Consider the following 13,149-nt stretch of genomic DNA (forward strand, 5'->3'; position numbering starts at 1 on the left):
TTAGCATCCACTAACAACTGACACTTAAATAAGAAAGTGTGCATAGCAAATGCAAGTGTGTACACATACCAGCTACACAGCCCATGACGTGGGAGGTCAAGTGTGCGATCTGAAGCAGATGTCCGGGGGGCAACTCTCGTGGTGTGGTTGTGGAGAGCACCTCGACCAAATTGGTCAATTTGTGGGTCGAAATGTGTGCAGGGTGAGATTAACGACTTTACGTGAATGAGGGAGGCGCATACACACGCATTCAATTCTCAAAGCCCATTCATAATTTATTCATCCAGCCATTCACCAGCCCCCTTTCATCCTGCCATTCATTAGTTGAGCCTCTCATTAATTTGCTCATCTTGCGTGAATTGATTAATCAACTAACCTAGCCTGTTCATTATTAATTCATCCGACAATTCATCAATGCTTTGATCATGTCATTAAATAACTATAACAACAGCTGTTCTTTTTCAAATTCATTAATTAATCAATCAAGATGATTAATTATTTACCCTTGGCCACTCATTAATCCATTCATCTCATCACTGGTTTACACAGGCAGACTCATTAAGCACTCTCCTGTGTGCCTTGTGTTCAGCTGGAGAGTTTAACCACAGCTTTACAATTCCACTTCCCAGAACCTCCCCTTTCCTTCCCATTTTCTCTTATCCTCCAAGATGCACACACACCACACGCAAACACACATAGACACACACATGCACACAAGCACTCACACCCACGCACAGAAGCATGCACACACACACACACACACACAGACACACACACACACACACACACACACACACACACACACACACACATGCACAACACTTCCCCCCATCCATTTACCAGACCCTCTGTTCACCTCCAACAGCCATCCTTCACCCTGTTGACCCTCTCTCTTCACTCCCCTGCCTCTTTTCCCCAAGACTACCCACCACTCCTCTCTCTCTCTCTCTGTCTCTCTCTGTCTCTCTCTCTCTCTCTCTCTCTCTCTCTCCCTCTCTCTCTCTCTCTCTCTCTATCGTCCTCCCTCTATGGGAAGTCATGTGACTTCTCTGAAGCGGAGCCCTATAAACCAGCAGTACGTTGGGGGGCTCTGTGTCTGTGCAGCACTGTGATTGGCTTTCCCGGCCGTCGGGTGGTGATCAAGACTGGGTGCCCACCCCAGTAAACACCCCCCCGCTTCCCTCCCCCCTCCCTCCCTCTCTTCCTCCCTCCCTCCCGCCCTTCCTCCATCCTCCCACCCCTCCCCAGTCTTTCCTTATTTCTGGAATTAATGTGATATTCTCTTCATGAGAGGCTGCATATGATTGTGTGTGTGTGTGTGTGTTTATGTGTGTGTGTGTTTATGTGTGTGTGTGTTTATGTGTGTGTGTTTGTGTAAGTGTGTGTGTGTGTCTGTGTTTTGTGTATGTCTGTGTGCGTGTGTGCAGTCTGCTTGCATGTGTGTTTATGTTTGGAAGGGAGGTGGAGTCTGTGTCAGTGAGTGTCTAAATTACACCTTTTGCGGTAAATGAAGGCGGCAGTGTGGGAATAGGCCATTTGTTCTTAATAAGATCGTGCTCCTAACAACGTTACGGAAGAAAACAACATTTGCACATGCACACTAGGAGCAGGCATATCCTCCACAACGTTCGGAACCTATCGCTCTAAACTACTTAAAGAACCTACGTTTTGTTTCAAAGTCTGCTTGAAATTCTGTTAGTCTCATGGTTGAGAGTCTAGCCCCGAGGCATAATGTGATGGTGTCTTGGTCGAGACAAAGCAGAAACGCATGTGTTGGACACAGGTCGGAATCACAAATTGAGACTTTTGCAAAGCTGAGGAATCTACTTTGTTTAGATATCGACGTGTTCTTCAGCGTTACGCAAAATCCCCCTTTTTCAATGTTGGAGGATTTCTATTCCTCTTTTTTACTTACATTTTCTAGAGCTAGTTTGACATTTTCGATTGCTTTCAATCTTAACTAACCGGGCACCGCAGAAAGACTTGAAGTCATTAAAACAATTTTACAATCCTGCTCCATTTGAAGTGTAATCAACATAAAACGTACACCACGTAGTACACCACATAAGATTACAAGATAACCACTAATGTTGATTGCTCTGCTCTGATATGTCATTCAAGGATACTGAAATGATTTTATAGTTTCCCCAGAGGCTCAAGAACGCCAACTCAGAATTGGTCAATTATAGTCCTGACTCATTTTGGCAAACATTTGTACAATTGTTCGGACATTATTTAAATCAATAATGTCCGAACAATATTTAAATTAAATGGTATTATTTAATTCTATACTTGCATTGCACCACCTCCCTCAAATACTTTGCACTGTAAATGTTTTTTCAGAACGGCTTGTGTTTCGAGGGGATAGAAGATGACCAACACAATCAGATGGTACCAACTGCAGCAGATAGTGAAGTCGGTGGTCCATTGCAGGGGAATTTTTCTGTGGTCCACTTGACGTCCAAATGTGCGTCATGACTACATATGGTCCTCTTCAATAGAAATCAATGAGTATAAAAAGAGTTTAGTATCTGCGATTGGTTAACTTGCGAGTTAAGTGCTAAGTTATGCTCTGTATGCACTTGGACACCGGTGCCGCCACTAGTATTATGACATGCTTCAGAGCTGTCTGTTAACAGACCTTTGTTTTGTTAAACAGCAACCTTGTTGAGGTAGTGAAACCCTGCAGGCAGCATGTGGACCTCATTGACCCCTGTGTCTTTGTGTATACAGGAATGACAGGTCCCTCCTATAATGCTATATGGTTTCAGAGAAGTGCACAACATTGAGGCCAATTTTACTCCCAAGGCAAAAGCAAAGCAATACAGACGGCCCAGTCTATCTGGTCCGTGGGTTGGGCAACCTGTTTATGTTCATGTGTGTATAGACAGACAGTTTCCAATCATTCATCGATTAGGTGTTTCTAACTCCATTTCCCATTCTATACGATGATGCAATGTAAACATATTGCAGAGCTTCCTAAGGATACACATGCACAGACTAACCACAGACACACACACACACACACACACACACACACACACACACACACACCACACAATGTTAAATGCTTATGACTATGTGCATGTGTTCCATATGGTTTTTATTGATCTTTGTCCTTATTACACCGCCTCCCTCCCTCTCTATCCCTCCTTCCTTCTCCCCTTTGCCTGTGTCTCCTCTCTCTCTCCCACCTCTCTCTCTCCATCTCTGCACGCGTCTCCTCTGTCTCTCTCCCCCTCTCTCTCGCTGCATGCATATCCTCTCTCTCTCTCTCTCTCTCTCTCTCTCTCTGCATCTCCTCTGTCTCTCTTCCCCTCTCTCTGCGTGCATCTCCTCTGTCTCTCTCCCTCCTTCTTGCTCTCCGTGCAACTTCTCTGTCTCTCCCTCTCTTTCTCTCTGCATGCATCTCCTCTGTCTCTCTCCCTCCCTCTCTCTCTCTGTGCATCTCCTCTGTCTCTCTCCCCAGCTCTCTCTCTCTGCGTGCATCTCATCTGTCTCTCTCCCCAGCTCTCTCTCTCTCTCTGTACATCTGCTCTGTCTCTCTCCCCATCTCTCTCTCTGCATGCATCTCCTCTGTCTCTCTCCCCAGCTCTCTCTCTCTCTCTCTCTCTCTCTCTCTCTGCGTGCATCTCCTCTGTCTCTCTCCCTCTCAGGCTCTGCTGATGGATACGACATGAATGATGGAATGCTGGAGGGTAAATATCTGGTTTCCTGGAAGCAGCTCAGGGTTGATCTGAAGCGGCTGTGACAACACGGCTGCCGATCAACCCACCAGGCGGCTCGAAGCCTCTCCCCGCTGGAGATGATGGGCCTTCTACTGGAAGGAAATCGACGGGCCCAGGCGCTCTTCCTGGAAGAGCCGGTTTGAATTGTGCCTCATTATAGCCTCTATATATATATATATGTATATATATTTTATTTTTTTAAGAAAAGTATGTGTTAGTCATGTGTCGTTTAAGGCCTGTTTAGGTGGCCATTCGACAAGAGATCACCAAAGGATAAAAGACAAGAAGATAAAGTGAACGAAAATAAAAGAAAGACAGGGCTGATGATGGTGGGGTTTGAAGATAGTTTATCAGTGTATGGAGCAAGGGTGAAATAGTGAGTCACACATTCGGTCAGGAGGTCTGGGATCTCCCAAGGCCCTCTGTGAACTTTGAGCCCACAATGTATGTCACAAAGCCACACAGAGATTAACTCAAACTTTAAACCGTTAACGAACCGGAAGGTCGAATGCGCTGCCAGATCATCAGTGAAGCTGATTCTCCCGAGATATTCATAGCGAATTTGAAAACCTACCTCTCCACTCCTTCTTTTGGCACCTTGCGGTGCCCTCAGCTGCTGTTGCTGTCGACCGAGGTTGCTGCTAGGTTAGCGCTGGCCTTCGTGTCTTCTGTGCACCCTGCCTGTCATCTGAATCATATTACAGTCTGTTTTAGGGTGCTGCGGTGACCGCGACTGGATACCTGCTCTGATGCGGTGACTGTGATTCGATGCCTGGACTCCCCTGACAGTAACCAGCCTGCCAACCGACCAGCATCCCAACACCATAGACAACATTTACTTTTATTGACTTAAGGATTAAAAAAGCTTGCTTGTCTTACTATGTATGTTAATTTTTGCCCCCATTGCACCCCTAAGCCTCACTGGAAGGAGGGATCTCACACTCTGTGTCCCTTCTCAGGAATTCTTCCATGTTAATTAAGGGCGTATTTTGTTGCCCTCTGGGGGGATACGGCTAAGTTAAATTCAATTGAACTTCATCCTTAATTTGAATGATTACAGATTAGCTCTCTTTGAACATTGGTGGGGACATTCCTATGGGAATTATCCCCTTGGTATGGAGGGATTCATGGTTGGTGTGAAGGTCAATGTACAGGTGTATTTGGTCACTTGTAAGATGTAGCTCGGCAAACCCTTAACATTTGAACATTGAATTGAGCAAGGGATGCGATGTGGGAGAGTGGCACAGTGTTTGCATGCACCGCTAGCGTAGACGGAGTTGTGCAAAAAAGGAGAGTGGGAGAAGAAAATTGGGTTGAAAGAAACCTTCCAGGACTGTAAACGAGCCCTTGCAAGTTACAACACCATGAGCCACAGCATTGTGTGTGTGTGCATGTTTGTCTGTGTGTCTGTGTGTGTGTGTGTGTGAATGCTTGCGTGTGTGTGCGCGTGTGTGGATGCTTGCGCGTGTGTGTGCACGTGTAAATGTGCATGCGTGTGCATTTGTGCGCGTGTGCTTGTGTGAAGGCTTGTGTGTGTGTGTGTGTGTGTGCGTGTGTGAATATGACCGCGTCAACAAGCGTGCATGTGTATGCATGTGCTCTCACATGTGAAAGTGTGTGTTTTGTTCTCCTCTGGTGAATGCTTTCTCTATAGTAAGAAAGAATTCAGTCAATTGTGTGTAAATGCCTGCATGCTTTGGCTCTCGTAAAGACTGTTGTATCATCCACACACAGACACTCACACAAGCACACACACACACACACACACACACACACACACACACACAAACACACACACACACACACACATACATTATTCATAATGGTGTCACAACACATCAACTTTGGGGCAGCTGAAGACACAGAAAGTACATATTTTGTGTGGCTTCTTCAACGTTTTTACGGGAAGGAGAAAAGCGTTTTGTTTTTCCCTGTAGGTCCTTTCCCCCTCCTCTCCCCCCTCATACTAACGTTGTTTGTCATTTGTAATCAATAGTCATGATCTCCACTCCACCGAGAGGTCTGTGCAGGGCTTGCTGTGTTGTTTTAGGTGTGCTTACATGTGTGTGTGTGTGTGTGTGTGTGTGTGTGTGTATGTGTGTGTGTGTGTGTGTTTTGCTGGTGTCATGTTTTTACAGTGTTAATGGTGGTTACAGTAGAGTCCCTCTGTCTCTTTTCATCTCATAATTTCCCCCATTTTGTTTGTCTTTTATCAATTTTCTTCCTTTCTTTCTATTTTTTCATCTCTTGTAAACTCTTGTATGCACACACACATGCTCACTTCTGCATATTACGTGTCTCTCTCTGACACACACACACACACACACACACACACAAACATATAAAAACTAATTCGCTCTTTCTCATGCACACACTCACACCAGGCAAGCCGTAAAACTCAACTCAATTAAAGTGCCCCTTTCCTGGAAGCCCGCTTCAGACAGAACACGAAGTATGCAGGGAATGGGAACCGTGTGTGAGCGAGCGAGCAAAATAATGAATGTGTGTGTAAGAGAGAGAGCGCGAGAGAGAGAGAGAGAGAGAGAGAGAGAGAGAGAGAGAGAAAAAAAAGAGAGAAGCAGGGGGATATGAAGAAACTCTGCCTTTGCTTAATTTTACAGTCAGCAATTTGGCTGGAGACCCCCCCCCCTCCCCCCTGACTGATACCCTTTACACTTGCTTGCTGTCACACACACACACACAGACACACACAACCTCACACACAGACACACCAGACACACAGACACACGGACAGACAGACAGAAGACTGCGCGCACAAACACACAGGAGTGCATACATATACACACACACACACATATGCATCGAGAGAAATGTACACAAAAACACACACACATGAAGTTACACAACCACGCACACACGCATAAAGACAAATGCACACAAACACACGCACGCACATTAACATACCAAATCACAAAAACACATATTTCGGAAAGCATAAAGACATACACACACGAAGACAAACACACATAAAGATACACAAACATGCACACAAATTTAGACAAACACATACGCACATAAAGTCCCAAAAGACGTGCACATTCACATAACCACATTGTCTCACAGAAAGACACACAAACACGCTCATGCACAGATGACAAATACACCTGCACATAGACACACACACACAGAAACTACAGAGCATTATAAATCTGTTCCACGTGGGCCCTTTCACCCATTTGACCTCACACTCACAACGGGTGTGTACACATACACAGAGTAAACCCCATAGTCTCAGAGAGAGAGAGAGAGAGAGAGAGAGAGAGAGAGGTGGGGGAGAGAGTCAGAGGGGGAGGATAGAAAGAGAGGGAGGGAAAGAGAGAGAGGGGAGAGAGAGAGAGAGAGAGAGAGAGAGAGAGAGAGAGAGAGAGGGTAGAACAGCATCCTCACTCAGCCCCTCCGGCAGGATGTATAAAACCCTGCCGCATTCCTTTCCCGTTAGGTCCACCCCAAAGTGAGCTCTCTACACAGTGACTGCTGTGTCAACCAGGGTGTGCGCGTCTGAGCGCATGTGTGTGCGCGCGCGCGCGCGTGTGCGTGTGTCGTGTGGTGGGAAGGGAGCGGTGGAGAGGGGGGGTTTGTTGTGGTGCTAGCCCAAAACAACTATGAGCTTCTGGGAATTTCTATTTCAAAAGGATGTGTGCGTGTGTGTAGATGTGCGCGCACGCGCGTGCTTGTGTGCTTACACAATATGGCAGAAAATCCCGAAAATGACTCCCCCACCCCTCCTGGACCTATACTTACTGATGACTATGGAATTTAGCCGCAATGCTTTTGTAGAGAAGAAAATGAAAACAGCCGACCAGTGTCGTTTTTGAGCCTAAGTTGCCGTGGTCACGAAACATTATTAACGTGTACCGCAAAGGCATAACCTACATCTAATAAGAATCTTAATAATGAACAAATTTCCTTCTGGATATTGAGATGACAATTTAGAAATATGATTTTTGGCTTGACCTTATTAAATATGCATAAGCAATAAAGTTCAATGCTGTTGTCTTCTACTGGTTAACTCAAAAGAAGTTGACACGACAATACAAATCAACACACAGTGGAAATCCATTCACTTTCGTAAAAATAGTGCTCTTTAATATAAATTATTGAAATATTTTAGAAATATAAATATGTGCAAAGGTCCTTTCAGTTATTTTTTTCGTTTTTGTAATGCATTTTTTTTCCATTTTACTTCAGGTATTACAGCTTGTATTTGCCAGACTAGTGGCCAGCCAGTTGTTAAGGAGTCTTTATAAAAGACAAATGATTCACACACTACATGCGCTTACATAGGCCTAACACATGGCGTTGATTAGGTCAAATAAGACTATAGGGATTGGACCAAACTGGTACTGTTACGGTATTTCCTTGCACTCATTCCTTCCACTACGAAGTCCTCCCCAAAACGTTGCTAAATAATTATCCTATGGATTAGACTCATTTTACACGCCGTTGTCGGATAAAAGTACAGACATTACAATACAATACTAACAGATTTTAAAAGAAATTACCGTAACAGGTTTGACAAAAATTCAGACTTTTTGTCTTGAAAAGCCTTCAGGCCGTGACTCGTGGGAGTTCCCTTGACATGTGGGGAGAGTAAATGCCATCGTAAGGGAATACGTTGCAGTGTTGAAAGAAACTGGATGAGCTGAGAAACCTTTACCGGAATTTAACTTCATTCGTCTTACGATTATTTTCCTGTCTCGTTTCCTAAGTTCTAGGAAGTCTCCTTCATAGTCACGGATGACGTGGAGAACTGGAGTGAGCGATGATCCGCGTTACCTTCACACAGAACCAGACCCATAGACGCTGAGTCTCTCACATACACACACACAGACACACACTGAAGACCAAACACAGTGTTCTGAGCTATAAATGATGACAATTGTGGAGGAGAGGATGTTAACATAGAAATAGGGGGGGCATTCTTTGAGGACATTAAAGGACGTCTCACGGCTTCTCTGGCTTGGTCTGTTGTGTTCCCCCCCCCCCCACTATATACCATCATGTCTCCTCCTCTTCCACCCTGCCCCCTCCCCTTTCCCTCTCCTTAATCCCGTTTCCCGCTCCTCTCTCCCCTCCACATCCAATCCCGCTCAGCGTTTTATGACTGCGTTGAGTATTTTTTTTCTCCTCCTTCCCTCCCCTGGGCTATCTGTCTTCCTCTCAGGCTCAGACCAGATCCACGCGAGAAGCGCTGTCGGACCCCCCTGGTCCCCCGCCAGGCTGTTGGTCTCCATGACAACCGTCTACTGCTTTCTGTCACTTCCAAAGAGAGAAAGAGAGGGAAGGAGGGAGGGAGAGAGGGAGCGGGAAAGGGAGGAGAGAGGCTGAAGTTTAGACGGTAAGGGCTGGACTAACAATAAGACAGATGATGTACTCTTTTTCACTCTAATGTTCCAAACATGATCAACCTGTTTTCCACTCTTTCAGTGTGTGTGTGTGTGTGTCTGTGTGCGTCTTCTTTGTATGGATTTGTCCGCGCCCACATCCTCTTACAAGACAATGAGCTTTGACGGGCAATGGCGATATAAACCGTGTGACTAACATAATAAACACATTCACACATTCATAGCCCCAGAAAGACACTTATGTCCCACTTGGCCCTGAAAAAAAAAAGAGTGGTTTTCAACAGCTGACCAGGAGGAGATGGAGAGAGAGAGAGAGAGAGAGAGAGAGAGAGAGAGAGAGAGAGAGAGAGAGAGAGAGAGAGAGAACCACATTTGATCACTGAGGCATACTGATTGTCTCAGTCAGTGCCACTGTTCAAATTGACGAGATCTGGTCAACATCCTTTTCATATCATTTTCTTTGAGGCTCTGCTCTGCGTCAACAACAACTAGGAAAATTGCAACACACACACGCACACACGCACACACACACACACACACACACACACATTGGCTATTTGACTGGCGGTGAGAAATGAAGGAGGAAGATGGAGTTGACTAACTCTCCGTAGCTAAGCGGACCCTTGCCTTGGCTCTTGTGTTCTGCCCACCTCTGGGGCCAAGACGCTGTTCAATTAATATCAACACGGGCGCACGCCTACGCCCGGATCGTCAAAAGCGCGGTTTCTCGTCACATTCTGCTCTACTGTGATTGGGGGTGGGGGCGGGTTTTTTTTTTGTTGTTTTTTTCCAATGGCACAATTCACCTCACATGTCTGCCCTTTAAGGGGTTGGGAGACCTCTACCTCGGCCGCATCCCCCCCACCCCTCAGATGGGGGCGTCGTACTCCTCCAGGAAGTCTCTGAGCGTGTGCGGGAGCTGTTCGCCTCGGCCCGCGCTCCCCCCCAGACCACCCCCGCGCCGGTTGTTCAGGGTCCGACGGCAGAGGTGCTGCAGGGAGGAGAGGGACGAGGACAGGGGCCGCCGCAGCTCCAGCGCCACCTTCTCCCCGCCGCTGTGGATCAGGTACACGCTGCCGCCCGTCGCCGTGCCCACCCCCGGCCCCGCCCCCACCATCGTCGCCGCCGCCGCGCCCCCGACCTCGCCCCAGTGCTCGGGGCCTTTGCCCATGTAGTGGGCGATGAGCTTCAGCACGCAGTCGAACTGCGGCGGCTGCCGGACGCTGTGGGGGTCCGGCTGCAGGAAGAAGCCCCCCCGCTCGCTGTGGATGCGCAGGTTCTTGGTGCCGCGGGCCGTCTGGACGGAGAGCGTGAAGAAGTGGTGGTGGTCCGAGGAGTCGCGCACCAGGAAGGTGCCGGGCGCCTCCGAGCGCAGCAGAGAGCTGGCCTCGCGGCCCCCCACGGCCCCCCAGTAGAAGCCGCTCTCCCGGAGCTTACGCAGGGCCATCATGACCTGGGGGGGGGGGGGGAGAGCGCCATCAGAGGGGTACCAGGTGTGGGATGTCTTTTTTTCTTGAACCACTTTATTGTGTATATGTATGGTCACGCTTTATGTGCATGTTACACGCCCGTCTTTATACACCTTTTTCTTTACATGCATACATTTTCTGTACATTTACAAATCATTCTACATATGTTTTTCTTTACCATACTTTTGTGTTCCATATATATTGTAAACCTTTTTTTACTATGATATTCTAATTTCTGGAGCGGAGAAGTTACAAGAGAAACTCTTTCCTATGGCAATGCTTTTTTTTTTTTTTTCCTTTGCATTTTTAATGCTTTGTTATAGAGTGAGATGGAGAGGAAGGGATGGGAGATAGAGGGGAGGACATGCAGCAAACCTTAAAGCCATGAACTCCTTCCGTTACTGCCTCTGGCCCGGGGGGTGAACTGACCTGCTGGTAGTGTGCCTGCGAGCTGAAGGGCTTGTAGCGGTCCGGGGCTAGGTTCGACCCTCGACCCTTGCCCTCTTGGGGGGTCGCGCTGCTCATGGCGGCGGGCTTGTGTCGGCTGAGGGTTACCATGGCGCCATGGCCCCCTGCCTCGGCCGGCGGGGCGAGAGGCAGGGGGCCCCGTGCGGGAGGGCAGGGGGAGACAGGTGAGGGAGAGAGCGGGGAGAGGGGGAGGGAAGGAGAGGCAGGAGAGGGGTAGAGGAGCAGGGAAGTGGGGGTCAGTCGCGGAGTCCAGGTCCCTGGAGTAGAGGAGGCTGGTGCGTCCAGAGAGGGGCCGAGAGAGAGCGCCTACACACAGCTACGGACAGCGCAGGGGAAACGGGATTAGAGACAAGCCTCTGGTTTTAGTTTCTACCCACCTATTTGGATTGCAGAAGACGTTAAAGATGAACGCACATACTTGGCAACGTTGCAATTCTATTTCACAAGATCCAGGCGTTATAGGCCCACTTAACAGCATATCAGCACGGGGTATCGTATTTAAACGTGCATGCTTTTTTGGGATTAAGGACAAAACCCGGTTACTAGTAAAAATTATACTGCACCCAACAGCCAGACTGCAACCAGATCCTGATTGCTTTCAATTGTCTTCGATCGGGGGTCCCACAAGGGGTTTCAGAAACCGGGTCACCATGTTGCCTACCAGTCCGGCGCGCTTTTCAATGAATAACCCGTATTTTCAAATTAGACAACACAAGGTCCATTCCGTAGTTTCTCATTATAATGTCCCGTCCGGCGTCCAAGAGGGTGCTTACGTCTTGCAGTTGCCTGGCTATTGAGAGAAGCCCACGGGGCATACCGTGCGGGATATGACGTTAAGCAATGCGATAGGCGCTATAGCGGACCGCTATAGCAGCGCTCACATTAAAAAAGTCGATTCCGATTTCATATACTTTCATGTGGATGTTCGGCGATTGGACGGCGATCGGTTTGTGGCTGCAGTGCGCAGAAGAGTACGTTGATGTGGTACCGCCACTGTTGCACAATGCGCGTTGGCTACCTTAACGTGTGAATCGCGATATTGCACACAGACACAGGACTATTCTTGAACTTGGATCATTCATAGCCGACATCCGAATGAGGGCTCGGATGCTTCGATGCAGCGCGCATGGGCTACCATCGCTTACCTCGTAGATGTTGTCTATGGTGGTGGAAGGCAACACTTCAGAGTAAAAAGACGAGATATCCCAATTCCTCAAGAGTAGTGTAAAATAAATTATTAACTCAGTCATTAAAATCCAGTAAAAATCCCTGAGTGGGTTCTTCTTCTCTGCAGCGGAATGTGATGATATCGGTAACGCCACTACTCCGTTTGGAGGTAGATTACGGTAGGCTAGGTTTCCAGTCCTCAGCTCTGGTAAACCCCGCCTCCTCTTTCCAGTAACTAGACATAAACACACACACACACACACACACGCACACACACACACACACACGCACACACACACACACACACACACACACACACACACACACACACACACACACACACACACACACTAACACACAAACGCGCGCGCATACGTACACGCACACGCATACACGCACACGCAGACATACACTCCCAAATGCATACACATGCTCTACACGCGCGCTCTTGGCAGAGTGCCCATAAATAATCAGCATGACCTTTGCCGGACTGTTTCCTGGTATTGGTGGGTTCCATTCGTTACAAGGTGAAAAGAGAGATATGGCCCAAAAAATATTACACCATTATAAGGATGAAACCACAGCAGAAACCACTGAGCGGAATAGTGTTGTAAGGACTTACAGTAATATCAGTTGAGTAATATGAATGCTCTTCAGTTTATGAAATACGTCTGCGGCTTATCCAGCCTATATGAAAATTAACGCCAGCACACACACACACGCACGGACGCGCGCTCACACGCACACGCCATATATAAATTAATATAAAAAGTTATACATATATGTATATATATATGTATATATTATATATCTATATCTATCTATCTATCTATCTATCTATCTATCTATCTATCTATCTATCTATCTATCTATATGTATATATATATGTATATGTATATATATATATATATATATATATATATATATATATATATATATATATAGTTAAAT

General features: G+C 47.0%; 1 protein-coding gene across 1 annotated transcript; it reads right to left on the reverse strand.

Annotated features, from left to right (window-relative positions):
• Positions 1-9,397: 9,397 nt before the first annotated feature.
• LOC307090025 (suppressor of cytokine signaling 3-like) lies at positions 9,398-12,353 on the reverse strand. The gene is made up of 3 exons (XM_079756551.1): positions 12,177-12,353; positions 10,993-11,347; positions 9,398-10,547 (listed from the first exon to the last, which is right to left on the reverse strand). The coding sequence occupies exons 2-3, from the start codon at positions 11,119-11,121 to the stop codon at positions 9,963-9,965; spliced, it is 714 nt and encodes a 237-aa protein (XP_079612677.1). The 5' UTR covers positions 11,122-11,347; positions 12,177-12,353; the 3' UTR covers positions 9,398-9,962.
• Positions 12,354-13,149: the final 796 nt, after the last annotated feature.

The sequence above is a fragment of the Pollachius pollachius genome, assembly GCF_949987615.1.
Source record: "Pollachius pollachius genome assembly, chromosome: 19".
Classification (NCBI taxonomy): domain Eukaryota; kingdom Metazoa; phylum Chordata; class Actinopteri; order Gadiformes; family Gadidae; genus Pollachius; species Pollachius pollachius.